The sequence below is a fragment of the Syngnathus leptorhynchus genome, chromosome 16 (assembly GCF_054491065.1).
Source record: "Syngnathus leptorhynchus isolate UIUO chromosome 16, UIUO_Slep, whole genome shotgun sequence".
Taxonomy (NCBI): Eukaryota; Metazoa; Chordata; class Actinopteri; order Syngnathiformes; family Syngnathidae; genus Syngnathus; species Syngnathus leptorhynchus.
Genome location: NC_141210.1, coordinates 5,873,361 through 5,896,131, shown reverse-complemented (window position 1 = coordinate 5,896,131; position 22,771 = coordinate 5,873,361). Strand labels below are relative to the sequence as shown.

General features: G+C 41.1%; 1 protein-coding gene across 2 annotated transcripts in view; it reads left to right on the top strand.

Moving 5' to 3' along the window:
* LOC147044404 (E3 ubiquitin-protein ligase rnf213-alpha-like) overlaps window positions 1–22,771 on the top strand; it is a 29,780-nt gene that overhangs the window by 2,230 nt on the left and 4,779 nt on the right. Inside the window, exons 4-55 of one of the 2 annotated variants that reach the window (XM_085935020.1) lie at window positions 465–929; window positions 1,006–1,130; window positions 1,210–1,341; window positions 1,896–2,101; window positions 2,188–2,489; window positions 2,555–2,820; window positions 2,930–3,115; window positions 3,193–3,385; window positions 4,127–4,182; window positions 4,404–4,563; window positions 4,655–4,804; window positions 4,988–5,086; window positions 5,178–5,300; window positions 5,390–5,573; window positions 5,729–5,902; window positions 5,984–6,109; window positions 6,184–6,800; window positions 7,097–7,256; window positions 7,334–7,551; window positions 7,625–7,762; window positions 8,369–8,587; window positions 8,818–9,985; window positions 10,172–10,353; window positions 10,431–10,586; window positions 10,664–14,248; window positions 14,343–14,467; window positions 14,785–14,901; window positions 14,962–15,086; window positions 15,168–15,290; window positions 15,361–15,434; window positions 15,775–15,931; window positions 15,997–16,132; window positions 16,206–16,388; window positions 16,959–17,089; window positions 17,163–17,317; window positions 17,402–17,608; window positions 17,856–18,043; window positions 18,107–18,215; window positions 18,290–18,390; window positions 18,471–18,659; window positions 18,785–18,951; window positions 19,218–19,320; window positions 19,731–19,845; window positions 20,186–20,384; window positions 20,456–20,655; window positions 20,858–20,980; window positions 21,057–21,167; window positions 21,256–21,498; window positions 21,825–21,909; window positions 22,011–22,045; window positions 22,145–22,245; window positions 22,612–22,768. In XM_085935020.1, coding sequence (XP_085791146.1) covers window positions 465–929; window positions 1,006–1,130; window positions 1,210–1,341; window positions 1,896–2,101; window positions 2,188–2,489; window positions 2,555–2,820; window positions 2,930–3,115; window positions 3,193–3,385; window positions 4,127–4,182; window positions 4,404–4,563; window positions 4,655–4,804; window positions 4,988–5,086; window positions 5,178–5,300; window positions 5,390–5,573; window positions 5,729–5,902; window positions 5,984–6,109; window positions 6,184–6,800; window positions 7,097–7,256; window positions 7,334–7,551; window positions 7,625–7,762; window positions 8,369–8,587; window positions 8,818–9,985; window positions 10,172–10,353; window positions 10,431–10,586; window positions 10,664–14,248; window positions 14,343–14,467; window positions 14,785–14,901; window positions 14,962–15,086; window positions 15,168–15,290; window positions 15,361–15,434; window positions 15,775–15,931; window positions 15,997–16,132; window positions 16,206–16,388; window positions 16,959–17,089; window positions 17,163–17,317; window positions 17,402–17,608; window positions 17,856–18,043; window positions 18,107–18,215; window positions 18,290–18,390; window positions 18,471–18,659; window positions 18,785–18,951; window positions 19,218–19,320; window positions 19,731–19,845; window positions 20,186–20,384; window positions 20,456–20,655; window positions 20,858–20,980; window positions 21,057–21,167; window positions 21,256–21,498; window positions 21,825–21,909; window positions 22,011–22,045; window positions 22,145–22,245; window positions 22,612–22,768 — 13,149 coding nt within the window. Of the gene's footprint in view, window positions 1–464; window positions 930–1,005; window positions 1,131–1,209; window positions 1,342–1,895; window positions 2,102–2,187; window positions 2,490–2,554; window positions 2,821–2,929; window positions 3,116–3,192; window positions 3,386–4,126; window positions 4,183–4,403; window positions 4,564–4,654; window positions 4,805–4,987; window positions 5,087–5,177; window positions 5,301–5,389; window positions 5,574–5,728; window positions 6,110–6,183; window positions 6,801–7,096; window positions 7,257–7,333; window positions 7,552–7,624; window positions 7,763–8,368; window positions 8,588–8,817; window positions 9,986–10,171; window positions 10,354–10,430; window positions 10,587–10,663; window positions 14,249–14,342; window positions 14,468–14,784; window positions 14,902–14,961; window positions 15,087–15,167; window positions 15,291–15,360; window positions 15,435–15,774; window positions 15,932–15,996; window positions 16,133–16,205; window positions 16,389–16,958; window positions 17,090–17,162; window positions 17,318–17,401; window positions 17,609–17,855; window positions 18,044–18,106; window positions 18,216–18,289; window positions 18,391–18,470; window positions 18,660–18,784; window positions 18,952–19,217; window positions 19,321–19,730; window positions 19,846–20,185; window positions 20,385–20,455; window positions 20,656–20,857; window positions 20,981–21,056; window positions 21,168–21,255; window positions 21,499–21,824; window positions 21,910–22,010; window positions 22,046–22,144; window positions 22,246–22,611; window positions 22,769–22,771 lie in introns of both variants that reach the window. The other variant, XM_085935019.1, reaches the window with a different exon arrangement.

The following is a 22,771-nucleotide window of genomic DNA, read 5'->3' as shown; positions in this document are numbered from 1 at the left end:
CACACAGGGAGGGCCGGAGGTGGAACCGAACCCGCACCCTCCTAACTGTGAGGCGGACGTGCTAGCCAATATACGTGCGCCAATATAATATATTGAATATATATATGAATTAATATATTCAAGAGAATTTATTTCAAAGTCCAAATTGTCGACATCGCCTTGTTTAAATAAAAAAAAAAAAAAATCTAAGTGCATCATCTCTTATAAAGTTAACTAAAACTTTGCAACTTCTGAACTGTGAGGTGATGTGCTAACCAGTGCCCCTCTTTGCCATCTTCATATATTAAAATTAAATTATCAAATTAATTATTGTATTTTAATTAATGAATTAATATAATTTATTATTTTTATAATTATAAAATTAATTGTATTACAAATAATTAATGAATTAATATGATTAATTAATGAATTAATATAATTAATAAATTTCTTAATTATAAAATGTTTCACTTTTTTGTTTGCAGTCAAAAAAGAAAGGCCGGAAGAAAAAGGCAGCAGATCAGTCTTCCTCAAGAGAGGACCTGTCTGGTTCCTTTGCTGACAATACCAACAATAATGATGCGCAGGCCGAAAACAGTCAGTCTGAAGTCACATCAGGTCTGGATGGCGAAAAAGATACAGATGAGAGCAATGCACAAAAATCAGTTCAAGATTCAGGTACGACTCAGCACTCTAATGACAGCACAAGTTTCGATGCTAACTCGGGTGCAGGCACGGCTTCCGAGGCCGGGAACACAAATACTGAAGTGACCAAAAAAAGCGAGTCAAAGACTGAGAATGGTCAAGCCGTGCGTGAGGAACCGCTATCTGACCAGAACGCCAACGTGGCTCAGGAAAGCGCACTTGAGAAGGAACCCAAAGTGAAGCAGCCTGGCGCTGTAGAACAGACGATGATGATCTTTGGCTCGCAACCTCAAACACCATCCAAGGTAACGCTTGATGCAAATAAGCAGCTCTGATCAGACAACGCGTTGTGTTCCTTGAAGAACATTCATATGCTCGCAGGTGCTTGCTCAAGACAAAGGCTCCAGCGTAGACCCACACAATGCAACAAAAGCCATGGTCCAAACGTCTAATGCAAACTATCATTCCCGACATGCTACCATTCCAACTCAACCAACCGACACACGGTTGGTCTCACTCAAATGGTTTTCGGTTGAGAATATTTGCCATGATAATAACAGTAGTATGTTTTTCTCCTCAAAACAGACTGACTATTTACTTCCATGCCATCCTCTCAAAAGATTTCAAATTTGACCTCAATGACGATCGTATCTACATCAGAGCTGGGCCTCCTTTAGCAAAATGGGAAGACAATGCAGTGCAGCTAGATGTGACCAGGTAATTCTTCCAAAATAGTGATTTTTAGATTTTTTTTTTTTATTTCAGCCAGTACATAATCAAAATTGATTACAATTTCATTTCACATTGTTATTTATACATAACTTGTTGAAAAGGGAGGCGGGTTGAAGCAATTCTGCTTACGAATTTAATTGGTTCCACGATGGAGTTTGTAAGCGTTTGTAAGTAGAAGCAACGTTTCCCATAGGAATCAATGTAAAAGCAAACAATGCGTGCCCGACTGTCCCAAAAGTCACATCTTTTACCTTATTACTCTGTGTAAAACACACAGAAAACCAAAACAACAGTTTTATTTTAGCTACACTTGCTAAAAATAAGCTAATAAATGATGGTATGCTTCCATGTACTCTGCATTACATTTTAGTGGAATTAATGAGTTTTCCAACTGGAGGGCTAGGGCGTCAGTTCGCAAGTCAAACATTGGTTCGTAAGTAGGTGCAAAAAAATCGCGCGGCTCTGGTTCGTATCTCGAAAAATCATCCTCATCCCAACTTTTCATGCATTGATCAATGTTTCTTTTCTGTTTTGTGCAGGGATATGAGCGACCATGGCTTTTTAGTCCATGGCATTCTGGAGACCAACAAAAGACTCATTGTGTCTCAGTCAATACCTTACAAATATGTTGTCTACAAGAAGGCACAAGAAAAATACAAATACGAATACATCTACAAAGAAAATTCAGTTCAACCCAAGACCAACAGATGCTTGTTTGTTAAACCTCACTTACTCAATGAAGACGGTATGATAAACCCTCACTCGTGCCTGTTATACTCATCAATTTTGTTGGTTTTTGCCCATTTGTTTGTGTTTATTTTTTCATTAAAGGAGAATGGCATCAGTATGACGACATTGTGTGTGCTAAGCCAGAAAAAAACATATTCAAACAACTTTATGAAGGAGTGAAAAGTGTTTGGACTGGCCAGAGGCAACAACTGGTTCAAGGCAGAGACATAGCGGGGAAGATAATGATGGACACAATCTTTGATCTTCTCAAGACATGGACAAAAAATAATTTAGAAAGTTTTCTAAAACAACTGAATCAGTTTTTCGATATCTATTCAAACCCATCTACATATGAAGGATTGGGGCACACGAAATGGACCTCCTTAAACTATGACGAGAACAATGTAAGTATAGAAAATTTGCTCTGGTATAGCTAAAATTGTCCTGTAAACCATTTTGCATTTCCCAGGTGAGGAATTTGATCAAGGACTTCATGTTGACATCTGTGACTCCCCGGGTACAAGGGAATGTAAATTCCCCCCAAAATAGTTTGTACATTGAAGACCCTCTGCGAGCGGCTGCGATCATGCTCTGCGTGTGTGAACGATACAGTATCAAACTGGACACTACCAACCGCCTCTACCTTTGCACTGAGCTGTGTTTACCCAAACTAGACAAAAGTGGCTTCCTTGAGTACTGGAAAGATTTGTCACGGGATCTTGCTCTTCTTCCAAGGTAAGTATAATGGCACCCTGTGATACAGTCAGAATCATTCCTGCCCAAAATTGCCTTTATCTACTCTAACTAACCACTGTCAACCATCTTCATCCTGTTTGTGTTGTAGCCTGCCAAGCTGTTTGGTCTCTCTCATCAAAACTGTGAAAGAAAGTGGGAACCCCCAATGGATTTTGCCATTACCCCTCTTTCACCTCCTCGACGGAAAGGATGTACAACCTTTTCTGGTGCTGACATCTGGGCATGGTCTGAAAGATCTTGGATGGAGCAAAATTGACAATGAAAGTGAAAGGAAGTAAGAACTATAAATACTAACACTAACACCATGTGAGTGAGGGAGTGATCAACTTCTCACCGTCTTTCGCTTGTCAGGAACTTGCTGAAAATGATGAAAGACAAGCGTCATTTGATGGAAGTGGATCCACTTGCAGCACGCTCTGGGTTTTACCTGATGTCACTCAGTGAATTTAAAGATTGCAGTATCAACATGAACATCCAACTTTTGGACATGCTCAATGTTTTCAGCCTCAGAGCACCAACGAGCATCGACTATCGTAACTCTAAGGTATGCCATGATTAAGAACAACAAACCAGAATGGAAAAAAACTGTAGTAGAAGTGAGTGTGGACTTCTATTTTTCATGATTAATTGGGGTCAAATTTGATTCCAGTCGAATACATACTAGCAATCTCTAGTCATTAATGTGACAAACTTAACAATATTATGTGCGTTTTCTTAAAGTGGCAGTAAGCGCCTGGTATCCCATGTGGTTGCAAGTGTGTGCCCCCTAACTCGGAATGTCGCTGTGTTAAGAGTTAAACAATCACTTTTCAATTCATATTAGAAGTCATTCCACTCCATTTTAAGCACCTAAATAAAGTTCAGATGTTCTAACTTGCAATGTAAGCTGACCCTAACGTGCTAAAACAACAACAAATGACTGCCTACCAGCAAATACAACAGCGAATCAAAATAGTAGATAGAAAAAAAAAAACTAAAGAAAACCAAAAAAAATAATAACATCAAACAAAATATAAACAAACAGCAAATCATTATATATATTTGTTATGCTGCTAACACACCACCGTGCTTTTGCATGCTTTATTTTGTTGAGTTGTGTTGTGTTTGCGCCAGCTTGTAGAATTATGTGCCAAAGGTCCAAAAACCCTTTTGTTTCATTGGCCCGTTACATTTTTCCCTACTTGATTTTGGGAGATTTTAAGTAGTGCCATTGGACACTGTTAATCATACACAGTATAATATTCTTGGGGTTTAAAATAATGGGTGATTCTGGTTTCCTTTTCAGGATGTATCTGAAATTCTTTCTCACATCCAAAGCAAAGTTCTTGAGATGAAACACAGGTAATTATAATTTTTATTTAAACAAGGCAATATTTAATCTTATATTATTTTTTTTTATCTTATCTCTTTTTTTTTTAAATGATATCTTATGTCTTTTTTTTATCTTACGTATTTTTTTATCGTATTATTTTCAATATTTTTAAACATGGCAATATTTTTTCTCTATATTATTTTCATGTGTTCTTCAATTTGCATATTGAACTCCACTGCATCTTTGGTAGTGATGTCTTGGAGGCTGATGCAAGATCGTGTCTGGCTGAAGCAGTTAAACTCTTTGACAAGATTTGCAAAGGAGCCACGTCGTCCTACAAAGATATTCCTGTTGAATGCATGAAACTGGTTGCGTCCGTGTTTGATTTGGCTGTTCCATACATGCAACAGGTATGAAAAATGAAATCGTATGCAAGCCAGTGGAATGCCTTTCGCATAGAGGTGGGTTGGCAATTTAAACAGAAAAATAATTTCCTTGTAGGAGGCTGGAGGAGATGGAAAGCAGCCATATGCAGAAGAGATCTCAAAGGCAATGCGCATCATGAGATTTTGGATGAGTTCGGCATTCAAGGAAAATTTGCTATCCTGGGGTTTTTCATATCGCAAGCTTGAGGCTACGCAGGAAATGGAAGTGAGAACTGTAATGTTTTTTTTTATTGAAATAACAGAAGTAAAGATGGACTCACCTGTGATCACCTGTCTTTTGGTTTTGTATTAAGAGTCACCATAAGTCAATCTTTTGATGGTAATAATATGAACATGTTTTTTGATAATCTGTTGGATGCATGGAAAAAGTATTTTTTATTTTGTGCAGGTATGGAACCGCATACTTGGAATCCACTTGAACAATGATAGCTGTCAGAATGAGTGGAGGCTGAAGTTATCTTTGGATTTTGAGGGCAGGTATAAAAAGGTACAGGATAACAGCCTAATTGCACATCATCTATCTGGCTTTTTATTTTTTTTTGACAAGTTAGTGGAATGTCTGCTGTGTTTGTTTTTAGGCAAGATCCGAGGATCAAATTGCGTTTTACTGCGCAAAAATCGAAAAACTGGAAAACTCGCTTCAAAATGTTTCACCTACTATTGAGAAGTGTGCGCTCGAGGCTGTTACATCTGTATGCCAGGTATCCATATTTGTTCATGTTGAGTAAGTTTGAGAACGTAGCCTAAAGATAAAGTCTCACCCTTATTGTATGTGGGCTTCCTCATCCAGACCAAATCAGAGGGCCAACTGCTTGAGAATTTCGAGATGAACGACAAATTTGTGAAATTTTTCTCAGTCATTCTCAAAAGTTCCTGGCCAAAAGATCAACAAGGAAATGATGAGGAGAAAGAAGAAGTCGTCCTTCAGCACCTTCTCACGTGGACTGGTGCCAAACACATTTTACAGCTATATGGTAATCCCTCAAACGGCTTTTCATTGATCAGCTTTGATGAAAATTAACACCCAAACCTAATATACGGTTAGATTTGTGCTCCTATAAAACCACCCATCAATGGCGGTTGGAGTCAGCAAAGGTGCTTGTGACATTCAATTGTATCTCCTTTTCAGATGCAAAGGAAAACCTTTTTGACATGCTCACCTTGGATACCAAAGACAGAGTCACTTGTGCCATGTCGACATTGACAAAAAGCAAAACTCAGTTTATGAAGGGAAATATTCCACTGAAGCAGCTCCGAATCCTTGTGGCAAATCAAAACACCTTCATGGAGCTGATGAAGAGTGGTAATAGTCATCTCCTTTTCACAAATGACGGAAAGATGATAAGATGGACTGACGTGCGCTTTGGATTTTTTTTTTCTCCAGAGGATACTTCCAAAATGACAAGACTTTTGAAGTATCGAGCAGGTGAACTTCATGCTGTAGAAAACGAGAAGAAGCAAGTGGATGCCTTGCTCACAATGATCCGTCACCTTGACGAATACATGGATGGTATGAGGGTGATGTTTAGTGTGATCAAACATTTGCAATGTATGACAAGTCTCTTTCCTCCCTTTTCTTTTCAGTTGATGTCTGTGAGATGGATGAGAGACGCCGTGTCAATATAGAGATGATACCCCTTGACCATTTCATGGAAGTTCATTTGTTTGATCAAATCCCCCCAGCTATGGCTGGCGTTGTCACTTATTTCAAAATGAATGAACGCATCCGACACATGTCAGATGTTTTGTACAAATTCAAAGACAGCCACATATTCATATTGTGCTGGAAAGAACAAGGTGGACTTCCTGAAGGAGACACCATGGACGATAATCCCGTTGAGGAAGCGGTACCTCGCAAAACGCTGACATTCGACGAGCTTTACGAGAACATTTTCAAGCCTTGCATGGACGATTACACGGATATCTACAATTGTTTAAAAGATGGAAGTATCGAGCTAGAGGAGGTGAACCGGCTTTTCGGCAATTACAAGGGCAAGTATGCAGAGCTCGAACGAGACCTGGACATCATGTGCGGGATTGACATGTCAACAGATAAGCAATGGATTCACACCAGGCTTCAACAAATTGAGCAATTTCACGAGCTCCGTCAAGCAGCGGATTCAGCTGAGGTCATCTTGGCCGTCAAAGAAACACTCTGTCTTCAAGGAGACTTCAGTGTGCTGGAGACGCTCTTGAATCTTGTGAGTTGAATGCCTACAACAAATCGATTAACGCTCCGATGTAAATGGCTAAACAATTTGGACTTTAGTGAAAAATAAGGGTTGTGGCGATTGAAAATTTATGCCCAATGGCAGCAGTATTTTTCTCCTCAAATTGCTATTAAGCATGTTTGAGTGTTTTTTTGTTTTTTTTTTGCATGTTCAATAAGAGTTTATTGGGTAATTAAATTCAGAATGCTTTCCTGTCCCACCTGAGGTTCCACTGTCTTCCCAATAGCATCCTGGACATTGTTGTTTTTGTGGTTTTCTCCCTTCAGAGTCATGCAGACACTCAGGAGAAGGAGCTGCGGTGCATTGACAATGACCTGATAGAAGCCAAAAAGGATCTGGTTGACATCACGGAGCCTCGTAGACTTTGCTTAAATGAGCTAAAACACAGAGGCCATTTTGTAAAATGGGTGAAAGATTCACTGAAAGGTAACAAGCATGAGTTCAAATGAATATCTCAAAGCTCATCTAGGCCAGGGAATTTAAAAAATGTCAACTCCTTTCAGATCTGAAGGACCTGAAGGTGTTTGTGGACCTTGCTTTCATCTCTGCGGGAGAGAACGACATGGAGGTGGACCGTGTGGCTTGCTTCCATGATGCCATTCATGGCTACGCTCCCGTCCTGTACGAGCTGCCACCAGATTCCGGTTTTCTGGCCTTCAAAGAGGTTTTAAAGAAACTCTGGAGTGCTCTCGACAAGGACAACAACCTTCCCAAAAAAATGGTAATGGGAAAAGATTTTACTTCTTGTGATTAAGACATACATTTCATGACACAATCTATTTTTTCTTTTCCAGCGTGACAGTGGCCGCCATTTGGAATGGCTGAAGACTGTTAGGGATAGTCATGGCTCAGTGGAGTTGTCTTCTATGGCTCTGGCAACAGCCATTAACAGAAAGGGCATCTATTGGATCGATGCAAAGAATGGAGAAAAGGTCAAATGACAAACTCCAGGGTTGATTTCCCTGCCTGGTCGTATAGTGTTTGCCTGCTATTTGAACATGTCACAACAATTCACATCAGTTCGATTAATAGTTATACGGAAACTATGTAATGCTATTTGTTAATTACGTCAACATACTGCTGGGATAGGCTCCATCACAAACGCGACACCTCGTGAGAATAAAACAGAATGACCAGCTCACTTCCATGACACACTACATCACCAGGCCCCGCCCCATAAATTCACATCAACATCACACAAATGATATCTAAGTTGTCTTTTCGAGAGATTTTATGTTTTTAATGTTTGATGCATGTTCAAAATGTGTTTTAGAAAAATGAAATGTGTTTAAAGCATAGGTGTCAAACTCAAGGCCCGGGGGGCAGATACGGTCCACCACATCATTTTATGTGGCCCGCAAAGATAAATTTGACATCCACTTTGTGTCATTACTAAAAATACAAACTTTATTCACTTTTAAAAATGACAGATATTGATCACTGTTTTTTCAACTATCGACTGTGGGTCTGGCACATATTGTAATGCTCACTGTATCAGACAATTAGTCTGAATGTGTGAAATGTGCTTTTTGTGACAGGTAATTCTGGACACTGTCTTAAAACTGGAAATTGTGGAGGAGGTGGAGGAGGAAGAGTATGAGGCATCCTCAGAAGAGGATGATGATGACGATGATGACGATGATGAAGATGAGATGCGCTACTATTCTCTGGAAGATGTGCGGGAGCTGCAGAACAAACTGATGCTCATGTCCGGGAAAGGCGATCAGGGACAGCAGGAAGTCAACCACTTTGCAGAGGTACTGGATTTCTAGCAGTGACAGATGAAACAAATGGGGCACCACACAAAACTGAATGAGGCTTCTCGAATTCTACAATACTCTATCATCTATCCATCTGTTTGTTTTCATTTTTTTCTTCTTCTTCTGACATTCTGTTTTTGTTCAAAAGAAAAAACCCCAAAAACATTTACAAGCTTTACAAGAGATGCCGCAATGTAATGTTTTTTTCTAAAACATTTCATTCTCAGGTCTTTGCTGGTGTTCAAAGACTAGCTGAAGCTTTCATTGCTCTCTACACTGCTGGAAACCCTCTTTTCAGACACTGGGAAGCTCAAGTCCACTGCTGCCTCAATGGGAACGTCAACATTAAGATGAACTTCAACCTTGGAAAAAACGTTCATTCTTTGACCATTGAGGACAGCCTTCCTGAACTTTGCCTCAAAATGGAGGACTGCTTGGCCCTTTGGATGGAATTCCTGGACACACAGCGATTTCAGCATTACTATTTGAACTACTTCACAGCGGAACAAATCTTCTTCCTATGCAGCAATCTGTCAGGAGAACACGTAAAATGTGTTAATGATCAAGTTCTCATGATGCTGTCCTTTCTCAAGTCCCACTGCACAGCCTCAGATGTATGGCTTGTGTGGAATGAACTTCAAAAGGAAGTCCTCACACATCCACAAGAACAAAATGAGGAATCTGAGCTCCAGGAGATGAATGCTGAGGTACAAGCAAACAGATTTGAAAGTTTCAATCAGATATGGGAGGACTACATGAAAGACCCAAAGCACATTCTTGACATACAAAGTCTTGGAAAACTACTGGAAAGGCTGGTTAAGAAGCATGATGTTTCTGAAGAGCAGGTTGAGAACTTCATAAAGAGAGAACTCCCACAAAGCATGGCGGCCGGAAACCCAAACCTCCTTGTTTGCCCTCAGACGGCGGTGTTAACCTCTTGCATCTCCATTTATATGACCAGTCACGATCAACCACTCCCAACTTACGACGAGGTCCTGCTGTGCAATTCCACTTCAACTTATGAGCAGGTGGAGCTTTTTCTTAGGCGTTGTCTCAGCGCAGGTTGCAAGGACAAGAAGATATACTGTCTCCTATTCGGGGAGCTGCTTCCGTACGATGTGAGTTCTAAAGTTGAAAAAATTTTTCAGCGCATGAAACTGCGATGTACGGCAGACTATAGGCTTGTTCTTCTGTGTAGCTCAGAAAAAGAACATGCCTACCTTCCATCAGCTTTCAGTCAGTACAGGTTGCAGGTTGTACCTCAATTGCCACTGACCAGCATCCAAGAGTACCTCCACCATCATTATGTGGTTCCGACAAATCAGTCGAGTGCAGCTGCTGTATTCAAAGATGGCCTCTGTGTTGGCACTGTCTCATCTGAAAGGGCTGGTGTTGGTAAGTGTAAGCCCGTTAACAATTTTCATCTTTCAGCCAAATGCTTTTATCATAATCAAAACAAGCTAGCCTACACCAAATATGCTTTTTTTTTTAATTTTTTTTTTAATTTAGTTATTAATTCATTTGGAATTGCAACATGGTGAAAAAACATACTTCCGATCATAATTGTTTTCAAAATTTCAGGTAAATCACTTTACATCAAGAGGATTTACCAAGCGCTGGAGGAAGCAACTGAGGAATGCACAAGTCGTATATGCATTCGCCTGATTGAACCCAGCGTCGATGAGCATGCCGTCCTTCAGTCGCTTTTGAAAAGCGCTAGCAAGAACAAACTCACCGTGTTTCATTTTGACATTACTTCGTCGGTAATTGTTATCATTTGCCTTACATTTTATGTCCGCTGGTGCTTTTGTGTCAATGTGTATTTCTGCTCTTTTAAAAGGTGAGGAAAGGAATCCACGAGTTTCTATTCAAGTTGTTGATTCTGCGTTACCTAATGGACTCGGAGGGAAACACCTGGAAGTGCAGAAATAAAGATCTTTATATCATTGAGTTTTTAGAAGAAACCGTCAAGCCAGGCAAAAATGCTTCGGCCCGGGTAGGAGTTTTGATAACTTACATGGTCATTTCACCATAGCGCTTTGTTTACCTCGGGCTTTTCTTTGGTCTCCTTAGACTGCTACCTCCATCAGCTCATTCACAGATGTGTTCCCCAAAATTATTTGCCGGCCACCGAAAGATGTCTTGGAGCTCGCAGTGAAGAAGGAAGAACATTCCAATGACAACCCACTGATGGATGACAAAGTGTTCCGGAGTTCAGCCTTCCGGCGACCATACCAGTATCTCAGAAGATTTCATGATAACATCAGCCTCGATCGGTTCGATTACAAGCGCGACAACTCTGAAGGTTCGGAGGTGGAATGTCTTCAGCTGCTTCTCATATACTGTGGCCTTTTGGATCCTTCCTGGGCGGAACTTAGAAACTTTACTCGGTTTCTCAATCTGCAGTTGCGAGACTGTGAGAAATCTGTGTTCTGTGATGCCGATTTGACAGGAGACATTCTCAATGGGTTTAAAACCTTTGTGGTGGGTTTCATGATTGTCATGGCAAGAGACTTTGCCACACCATCACTGAATATCTCTGACCAAAGCACTGGGAAATCAATGCAGGATAATGATGAGAAGGACTTGGCTCCGTTTTTGATTCGAAAAAGATGGGAAACGGAACCACACCCGTACATTTTCTTTAATGAGGACCACTCATCCATGACCTTCATCGGATTCAATCTTCAATCCAATTCACAGAATGCATATGATGCAATTGATCCAAGATTTGGTACAGTTATCAAACCAAACGTTATGTCAAAGGAATTGTTTCAAGGACTGGAGCGTCAGGGTGTTCCTTTTAACACCGACTTTGATAGCCTACAGAGAAGTGAAAAAATACAGCGACTATGCAATGTTCTTGGAATCGAGAAGCCTTTTGACCCGGATCCAACATATGAGCTGACAACGGACAACATCCTGAAGATGCTGGCAATTCACATGCGTTTCAGGTGTGGCATACCTGTCATCATCATGGGAGAGACGGGATGTGGGAAGACAAGACTCATCAAATATCTTTGCGAGTTGCGCAGGCACGGCGTCACCGCTGAAAATATGAAACTTGTCAAAGTGCATGGCGGGACATCATCAGAGATGATTTACACCAAAGTGAGAGAAAGCGAAGCTATCGCTTTCTCCAACAAACAAAAACATGGATTCGACTCTGTTCTCTTCTTAGACGAGGCCAACACCACAGAGGCCATAAGCAGTATCAAGGAGGTACTTTGTGACGAAACAGTCAAGGGGGTGGCTTTGCAACGCAACAGTGGATTGCAGATCATCGCCGCATGCAACCCTTACCGAAAGCACACCGATAAGATGATCAAGAGGCTAGAATCCGCAGGTCTTGGGTACAGAGTCCTGGCTGAGGAAACGGATAAAAGACTAGGCTCAATTCCTCTCCGCCAGCTAGTCTATAGAGTTCTAGCATTGCCACCAAGCATGATCCCGTTGGTGTGGGACTTTGGCCAGTTAAATGATCAGACGGAGGAAAAATACATTGAGCAAATTGTGACGAGAGTTGTGCAAAGTCAAAAGATTCCGCAGTACTTCAAATGGATTACTCTGTCTCTCTCCTCCTCACAAAAGTACATGCGTGGAAGGAGTGATGAATGTAGCTTTGTTAGCCTGAGAGATGTCGAACGTTGCATGCAGGTTTTTGTTTGGCTCCATGACCACCACAGAGATTTCTTTGCAGAGCTCAGAGAATTTGACCGTAGTCAAAACCAGAAAAAACGACGGGATCCAAACAAGCCAGAGGAACGAGATCCAGTAGTGTGGTCTCTAATTATAGCCTTAGGTGTGTGCTACCACGCTTGCCTTGAACAAAAGAATGACTACGTAAAGTGTGTCAGCAAATGTCTGCCGCCATCTTACACTCCAGCAAAAATAACAAAGGAAATCACACTTATGCAGGACTTGCTCTTGAGTGGCGTGCCAATGGTTGAAACGATTGCAAGAAATGCCGCCCTCAAAGAAAATGTTTTTATGATGGTTTTCTGCATTGAGCTCAGAATTCCGCTTTTCTTAGTCGGGAAACCTGGAACCTCCAAATCTCTGTCCAAGACACTGGTGGCAGATGCAATGCAGGGCCAAGCTGCACACTCTGAGCTCTACAAAATGTTCAAGCAGATTCATTTGGTGTCCTTCCAGTGCAGCCCACACTCCACATCGGAAGGGATCATTAATATTTTCAAACAATGTGGACGCTATCAGAAAGAAAAGAATCTGGAGGAGTACATTTCAGTCGTTGTCCTTGATGAAATTGGGCTGGCTGAAGATTCTCCAAGAATGCCACTTAAAACCCTTCACCCATTGTTGGAAGAAGGGTGCATTGACGATGAGCCGCTGGCACACAAAAAGGTTGGCTTCATTGGCATTTCCAACTGGGCATTAGACCCCGCAAAGATGAACCGAGGCATTTTCGTCTCTCGGGGTGATCCTGATACGAAAGAACTGATTGAGAGCGCAGAAGGCATATGCTCATCTGATGTGATGGTCTTGGAGAAAATCAGGGGAATGTTTGCCTATTTTGCACAAGCCTACATAAATATTGTCCATAAGAAAGGCAAAGGATTTTTTGGCCTGCGTGACTATTACAGCTTGATTAAGATGGTTTATGCAGTGGCCAAAATTTCCCAAAGAAAGCCCACCATTAAGGAGATCACAAAGGCCATTTTGAGGAACTTCAGCGGCAAAAATGATGTGGATGCCATGGCTATCTTTAATGAAAAATTTTGCCTTGCATCCGAGCCGGAGAACATCAGCGCCATTGAGTTTGTGAGAGAAAACATTCAGTCGGCTGGACGAGAAGAAGAATGCCGCTACTTGCTGATCCTAACCCGAAATTATGCAGCCCTCCAGATCTTGCAGCAGACCTTTTTTTCAGAGATTGGTCAGCCAGAAATAATTTTTGGATCCAGCTTTCCTAAAGACCAGGAGTACACTCAAATCTGCCGCAACATCAACAGAGTCAAGATCTGCATGGAGACCGGTAAAACCGTTGTGCTTCTGAACTTGCAGAACCTTTATGAAAGTCTCTATGATGCCCTCAATCAATATTATGTCTACTTGGGAGGGCAGAAGTACGTGGACCTTGGCCTCGGAACCCACCGTGTCAAGTGTAGGGTGCACGACAACTTCCGGCTAATTGTCATTGAAGAAAGAGAGGTGGTCTACAAACAGTTCCCAGTACCTCTCATCAATAGGCTGGAGAAACATTATCTGGACATCTACACCGTCCTGACAGCAGCGCAGAAGAGGATGGTGGAGAAATTAGATGAATGGGTCAGACGCTTTGTTTCAGTCAGCAATCGCATCCACTTGAATCAGACGTACAAGTACCATCCATCAGACGTCTTCATTGGCTACCATTCAGACGCTTGCGCTTCTGTGATCCACCAAGTGATCGAAAAGACAATGGATGCTTTTGAAATCGTCGATGCTGAGCAGAGACTTCTCCGAGAGGGTCAATTTGTACTGCTCAGGTGTGCCACCCCGGATTCAGTGATGCGGTTGGAACAGACAGATCTTCCCAAAGGAGAAAGTGAAGAACTTGCCAATGTCTACTTTGAACATCAGAACAACAACTGCCTGATTGACTTCATAGTTGCTCATACAAGACAGGAAGTCCATCGCGTTGCCTCCTTCACAGAGGTAATGTTCACGTACCAGCGCCTGAGAACTCTCTCAACCCTGAAACCTTTTTTTTTTTTTTTTTTAAATAACTGATTTGCTTTCCAAACTACAGATCACAACGTTCTCCAGACTTCTCACTGCACCCGACTTAAAACCATTGGAGCAAATGTTGCAAAGTGTCACGCTTCTCTCACTCCAGCAGTTTGACGTGGAACACGTCTTCTTGAAGGAAATCAGGTTTGTGGATAAAATGGCTTACATACTATTATCGACACACTTCATCCATATTGAATGCGCAAAATAAGCAAAGAATTCATAATGCTGTGTTCATGTCCAAGTAATAAAAAAAAAAAAATTCAAATATTAAAAAGAAATATGAACTTGTTAATTAAATGAACATTATTGTTTTATATTATGAAATAAATCAACCAAATTATTATATTAGGAGTAAAACAACTCCTATTCAGGATGTGGTTGCAAGCTTTGGAACTGATCATTTTCTTCGACTTGTGTTGTTGAGATGATGAAGGCAGTCCAATGTTGTTCTCTTGTAGAAATTTCCTCACCGCTGACAAACAAAACGTACACGAAGGACCCGACAACAAGGTCCTCATCGTGCAGAGTGAATTCAAGGAGGCCACTCGTAGTCTCCATCTAATTGCATCTGCAAAGTAAGCAACTATCATTTTGGGGCATTTCCATGTACTGAACTTTTGCTGCCCAATTGTCAGGTATTCCGCTGTAAATGAAATCACCAAGATCACTCAAGATGGCTTGGACTCCAGGGTTTTCGTCTACTTTATCACCAGGCTTCCAAGGGTTCAAGGAGGGACTTCCTATGTTGGATTTCATGGCGGTATGGTCGCTAAAACATCTTACATTTGCATTTTGTTGTAAATATCGAAAGAGTCATTTCAAGACATGTGAACCTTGACAGACCCCTGGACGTCGGTGCATCTAGATGACCTCAGAAAGCCAAAGGACATATTCACAGGCATTAGAAAATTGCAAAACATAACAATTTGTCAGCTGTTTGAAACAAAGATGAACCAACCTCAAGGTCGGAGATATTTATTTTTCATTTGATTGATTTAAAACATTTGGTGGTGCTAAACAAAATCTTTTAACAGCTCTAGAGGCAAGTGAAGCGGGTGAGGTTGGTTATGCGAATGAGGAGGAAGCAGACACAATGGATGTAGAGCATGTAAGACAAACCTCTTTTTTTTTTTCTTCCCTTATCCTTTGCTTCAGTGTTGAAAAAGGGCCACGATCTGCCTTTTTTCTTTTTAAATGCCAACTTCAGGGGTGCTTTAGAAATGTCACGAGTGATTATTATTTAGTTCATTTAACTTTTGATTGCAAAATAAATGATTTCTGGGTGCTTAATAAAAGGTTGCTAAAAACCACACCCCTCTTCATTATTTTGACCACATTGTAAATCAGTATAAATGCCATTCATTCATTAAACCCAAATTTGAGCTGGATAAAATGGGCTCAATTAATGGCACAGCTTTTGTTGACTACACAATGTTGATATTGTGCAGAACAAAGATGACACTGCCCTGGACACCACAGCATTGGTGCGTAGCTGTGCGCAGAGTGCAGTCGCCATGCTCAGGGTTCAGCAAGGCCGGGGCTGGTGCAGCACTAAAAGACTTGAGACTCTTCTGATTCTTCTCCGTGACACCGACCGAGTAAAAGGTAGTGTCCACTTCGTACATTTTTGCTCGTGTCCCTGGTTAACATAGGTGCCGTTTATTTGGCAGGCGACTTCCTGCAAATTCTGAAGAGCCGTCTTTACTTATTGCTAGCAAGTGAGAGCAACTTTTCATCTGCCTCACGCAATTGGGTCAATCTGGTGGCTTCTAATATTGACGCTTTACAGGAAGGAGGTACATTTTGGTGAGTGGCATCCTCGCACAATACAACATTTATGTTTGTCTTTAGAAGTTTTAATCATTTATTATTATTACAGCCACTCTTTATGGAAACGCATTCAGGCCGTGGTGACACCTGCCTTGGCTCAACTGGTTTCGGTCATTGACGCTGACCAAAACATGGACATCTTAATGGAAGACCGTAGTCCCTCTGTGAAGAGGTTGTGGTTACACATCTTCGCCGATGACAATTTGCTGGAAATTCCACAGCCATCTCTTGAGTAGGTGGAATCATAGCCTTCAAATTCAACCCAAAAAATACTGCCCTATCAACATTGAGTGGTTTCATTTGTGCCAGGTGTCCGACTACACAAATGCGTTCAATCGACAAGATTATCGGCATAGACAGGATTATCGTTCGAACCCGTTAACGGGGCTGATATTTCACATTTTTGCCGATTATCTGCATAAGCCTTTTTTATGTTCAACCAACAGCCGATAAGTGATCAATTTAAATCTGAATCAGGGATTAATAGTTTCTCTTATGGCTATTGTGCTTCTTTTTTTTTTCTGTTGTAGTTACATTAAGCATAAGAAATGTTGCAATCTTGGTTTTGAATGGTACTTGCTATGACATGTTAAAATATAATATTTACATTTAGATACTTTCAATTCACATTGACTTTATTTATTCATTTTTAATGAATTAATTATTAATTCACTTTATATTTGGTATTGGTTAGAAAATCACAAATATTGGTGTGGCAGTTTTACATTTTGAGCATGAGAGCAATTTTGGAACTTTCAAATCTGGACTACTTTCTTTATCGTGCTTTTTCTCCCTCAAACAGTTCAGAGACTAAAACAATTCTTGTACGAAGCTACATCGCTCAAGGCAGGGACTTTACCTTCAACATGCCTTTCTGTGGGAGGATCAAGCACTACTTAGAGGAACTCTGGGTTCATGCGAGTCAAAATGAAGGTATTGATCCACTGCAGAGAGATTGCACTTGTTGGTCTTTTTACTTTGGTTCACCCTGAATTTCTCTTGCTAGGTCATACTCAAAGTTTCATTGATTTCTTTGCCACAACATCATTGGGACAATACATAGCAAAAGACACCCCAGAGATGCAGTATGACTTCTTTGATCGTTACCTGTGTGGTTTTCTCCTTTTGACTATAAATGTCAACCGTCAAGATGATTTCAAGGTTGGAGTATTTGCAACATTGGTGACATCAAATAGTACATGTGTACATAACCATGCATTCATCCATGCTCTTTGCATGCTTTAGCTTTTGCATGCAGCTTTGAACAGCTGTGTCAATGAACTACGCTTGCAATTTAATGACAACGATGCCGTTCCGGCGCTTCCGTGGGTCCATGCCGCCTATCACCAGTCCAAGAACCGACTCCAGAACCTATTCAGAATGGTCTGCCTTGAACCGCAGGTGACTGACAACCTCTTAACAGCTCCTGATCTCACGGATGGAGTTGAGCTGGTGAGTTTTATATTGTTGTGTTTATAGTTCAATTCAAGCTGCATAAATTGGCGTGCAATAGATGTCGCATTCTTTGTTTGTTTGTTTTTTTTTGCTTTTTTGTAATAAGTGCCTCTATGATTAGGTTCATCACATTGTCTAGAACTGTGTTTCCCAAACATTTTAGAGTCTAGTTTTGAAATCTGAAAAAAAAATCTCACGGCACATCACCAAACAAACATTTCACAAATTGTGTCATGTATTCAAGGTGCTTGATGTGTATGCGGCTCTTGTTTGCCTGGAGTACCTGGAACCTGGACCCCTGGAGACAAATGCCCTAAGGCAAGCCTGGGTTAGACGAGTGAACAAACTCAAGGTCCCGATTGAGCTGGTCTGCTCGGAGGAGAGTGTAAGACACTACCAAGACAGGAGCAAGACGATTGCCAGTGAAGTTCGGTAAGTCGAAATGAAATGAAAGAAGGTTTTAAACCAAATTAATTATTGACTTATACTTCTCAGCGCTCGCTGGAATCGGATATTTTCACTGTCCATATTTGTGGAGCACTTTGAGACACAACAGAACGAGATAACACCTTTAGTTATGAAACACATGAGACTACTCAACCAGGTTGGTGAGAGTTGTGCGCCAGTTGAACGGATAAAGTCAGGCACCATAAAAAGGAATGAACTTTTCTTTCTCAGGCTCTCGAAAGCAATTCTGACCTTAAAAGTCAGCAGCCGTTCGAGGCGATGATTCGCCTGCTGAAAACCTGCAAAGACGAAGTTGTCCAACAAGTCTTCAGGTAGCATTGATTGCTCGTCATCAGTGTCTCACATTGTCTTCTCGTCTATGAGTCTGTCTGTTTTTATTGACTGTGTCCAGGTTCAGTTCGATCCCTTGGTGCTTGCTGTGTCAAGGAGAACCACATGATCCCGTCTGTTTGCCCTGCGAGCACATCTTCTGTGTCTCATGTATCAAAAAGTGTCTGGTCCCCTGTCAGATGCATGTCTGTCCTCACTGTAAGCAGGCACTTCCTGACGACTTTACCCCGGTTCCCTCTGAAGACTTACGGTTGGTGATAATGGATTCATTTCAAAATCCCCATGAAGTGAAATGAACATGATGTTTGCAGCAATTCTTTTCTAGCATATGTATTTTTTTTTTCCTACTTTCATGCTCTTGTACCTTCTGTGCAGGGTTCGAGTTGAACACCACGCTTCGTTCAGGAATCAGTGCAATGCTTTCTTCATCGACTTAGTGTCGAGCGTGTGCTTCAAGGACAACTCTCCCCCATGCCCAGCTGTCATTCAACACTTGCTTTCTTTTCTTTTGGTGGAAGCCAGTGCTGCTCCTATTCTCACTGGTACCTACTTTCTTATTCTGTACTCATTTATGTTTGGAGTTTCCAGAAATTGGCATTTTGCTCGTCCATCTTTAACATTCATTAGTGCCCTGGGTACCCATCAATCATAATCAATGCGTCATTTTATTTTTTAAACACAACTGTCTCAGTCCACCATTCTCATTTAAAGTGCTTCCATCAGTTTGTCAATCACCAGTCCAAACAAAACATTTACGATGTCTCTTTTTGACGAGCATTTTAACGCTGCATTGTTCTTATCTTTTCAGAAAATTGGCAAAGAACAACCAAGGTGCTCTCTCCGTTTGATGACTCTGCGGATAAAAATCCAGTGTTTCGATCAGTTCTGCTTAAACTTCTGCTGAAGTACAGGTGGGATATGCCAACGTATTTTATACATTGTAATTTCTTTTTTCTACGTCATGGACATGGTAGTATAACAATGACTAAAACTGGTAGCTTGTTTGATAACTACATGGCACCTGCAAGCTTGTCTCTACTTGCTCACCATCTGTCCGTCTGTCTGTCCATGGCTAAGTGGTTACCACACACATAAAGATTAATGATCATAAACGTCGACGAAGTTGAATGTTTACAATTATCGGCCCTGACTGGGCAGTTTCTCATAGCATGATAATAGCGCAGGGTAATCTTTTAGAAACATCAAGCCAGAGTGACCCCCTTTTTTTTTTTTTTTTTTTTCATATCTTGCAAATGTGTCAATGTTATTGCTATGTGTTTTGACCCTGTTTAACCAGGCCATGAATTTTACTCCCTCACAGTTTTGAGGACGTGAAGGATTACCTGCAGCTGCACCTACTGGCAGTCGAGCAGTGCCACATACTAGAGAAAAAAGAGAAAACCAAACTGTACTGTATCTACCTGGATTGTCTGCAGGTATACATATTTATTTGTAACACTCCAATTTTGGTTTGTAAGGGTCTGATCTACAGTAAAAATAAAACTGTTAGACTCACTCATTCCAACAAATAAACCCGATTCAAACATTTTTGTTGTAATAAGTCAGGTGTTCTGAGTAACAGGAACATTTTGGAGTATTTTAAGCAGTTTTTCTGGAAATATAAGTCAATTTTTTTTCCCCCAATTTATCATTTACTTTGTCCTGATGTTTTTAATATTGTTTGCAATGCCTCAAGCTTTGGATGGAGGAAAGAGCGCAAGATTTCATTTCACTCCACAATAGCTAATTACTTATCGATTTTGTTCTCGCATGGAGGATGCCATGTTTGAGACTTTCCAATTCAGGTCGGACACGGACGAGCAGGTGTGCATGCGTCGCGAAACTGCCTTCCTGACATGGGTCCCGCAGAAGCTTGGTCCATTGACGGAGGATACGCTGGTCACAGTGGAGTATCTGCAGCTGGTGGCGAGAGTGCGCATGAACCTGGATTTAGCAGCGACTATCATTACTACTGGTGAGTAATGCGATATATGATGACTGACTGTTGCTGTGTTGTGACTGAACAATGCTCACCCGTGACGACAGAAATGCCGGACGGAGGAGGGCCCAGTCGAAGCGACCGCTTCCTGGAGAGTGTGGTGAACTTGTGTAGTGGCAGTGGCAACAATTGGTATCGTGTCTACTTGGTTCGTAAAATAACCAGCCAAAGAGGAGTGGAGTTTGCCCAAGAGCTCCTAAAAACGAATGGCAAGCAATGGCTATTTCCTGAAGAAGTTCAACAAACGGTACGGTTTTCCGAGATGATGATTTTTTTACTTTGTAAAATCAGTGGTGAGAATAGTTTGGCCCGGGGGCCCACATACGGCGCACTTTCTTCTTAAAACCTGTATACCCTTAGATCAAGAGTCCTGTGATTGTTATTGTTTTTTTCCCCCCTAAAATTGAGTCATTTAATGGTTTTATATATTTCATTTGAATCACACTTAGGATGGACAAGCCATCCTAGTTGACCATTATCTTGTGTACGGGAAGCCCTACAAGAAAATCAGAGATGCATTCGCAGATGCAATCGTAACCGGCCAATTGGACTGCCTCGATAAGATTTGCCAGGTAGGTAATCCTGTTTTTTGTTTGTTTGATGTATTCACTGGAATTGTACTCATTTGCTTTGGCTTTTAACTTTTAGGACTGCACAACTTCACCACAGAGTGCAACGGTTTACCTGCTCTTGGCTCTGCACAAAGAAGTGACCACCTTGTTCAGAAACAACAACGTATGTCTGCATCAAGATACGGAGGTACTGTAGATTCCCAAATAAGGAGCAAAGCAAGCGTTGGCCAGGTCAAGCGTGACTTTTTGTGTCTTTCTTTGTTCACCACTTCCAGCTTTTCTCTGCCCTGATGAATTTCATTGACACTTCCAAAGTGCTTGCTAAGCCAGAGGTCAAGGCCTTTGCTCGTGCTCTGGTAACCAACCATCCTGGGCCTTTGGAGGTCACTCCTGGAACATCCGGGGACTATTGTGAATCCTTGGCTTTGGCTGTTCACCTGGCTGCTGTTTTGCTTTGCACAAACCAAAAGATCGTAGCACCTCTGCAACAACTAGCAATTAAACCGGACACCTTGCAGGTACTGTAAAACCTTTTAGAGCAGGATTTACTCAAAGTTTTTTTTGTCCAAAAAATGGTGCAAACATAATTACAAACGGATGTCGAAACTGATTTCTTAAATGGAGAGGCTTTTAGAAAGCTGAAGCTAACAAGTCGGCACAGGTCTCATTTTTGCTCGAGAATACAATTATTTTGAGAAGGGCGCGTATCCAGGTGATTTTTTTTTTTTCGTAAAGACGAAATGTAAGCTGTTTAATTTTTACTAGCAATGGTTTAAGATGGGTTTGACATGATATTAAAGTTATTTGAGATAGTGAATTTCATCGTTTCGTCTGTCCACAATAGGCCACCTTCTTGCCTACCATGCCGCAAGACAAGTTATCAGAGGCTCAACGAGCTCTGGGGAAATCAGAACCACTCAAGTGGTACAGTAAGTTTACTTTTTTTTTTTTTATCTCATTCGTCTATTAGCCTGATTTAAAAATAATTCATATGATAACATATCAATTTTGAATTATTTTCTTATCATAGCGTGTCCAAATGGTCATCCCTGCACGATTGGCGAGGTTTGTTGTTTTGATTCTCTTCCAAAGATGTACTGTTTCTGCATATCTATTTGTTTTCATATTCCATTGTTTTTTTTTTTTTTACCTTCTGCTCGCCAGTGTGGCTTTCCTACGGAGATACAAACTTGCCCTGACTGTCAAGCCCCCATTGGTGGGTTAAGCCACAAACCTGTGAACAATTTTACGGAACTCAAGAGCAGGTGAGTGGCCAAAATATATACATTCTAATTCACTCGGTCTATTTTTTTTGCAAGGAAACTTAAATTACTTGTCCTTGGAACTCGTGAGAACCCAAAGGATTGCTTAACTTATTAGTTGAATTTCTTACTGTATATTATACTAATACAATATTCTTATCTTTATTTCTTTAGCAGCTTCTGTAGTTCTAATTTCTTGACTGACTACACTTCTATTAACCACAAAGCAGCAAACTGGGGACCAATTTATAGCAACCTTTCGAACCAAATTTATAACCTTAAAAATCCTGGAGGGTGCAGTAGCAGAGGCATGACATCCAAAGGTCATGTACAGCACCTTTAGCATTATTGCACGTGTTTTGTTTTCAGGAGTGACCGCACTCAGACGGGCCACATCCTTGGCGACCCTGGTCGAAGGGACAATGCGGACATGATGGACACCAAGCACCTTTCCCCTGTTCCTTTCACAGTCATTCGCATGCTTACCCATTTAGCCATGCTGATCGGCACCTTCGACCACTCACAGGTG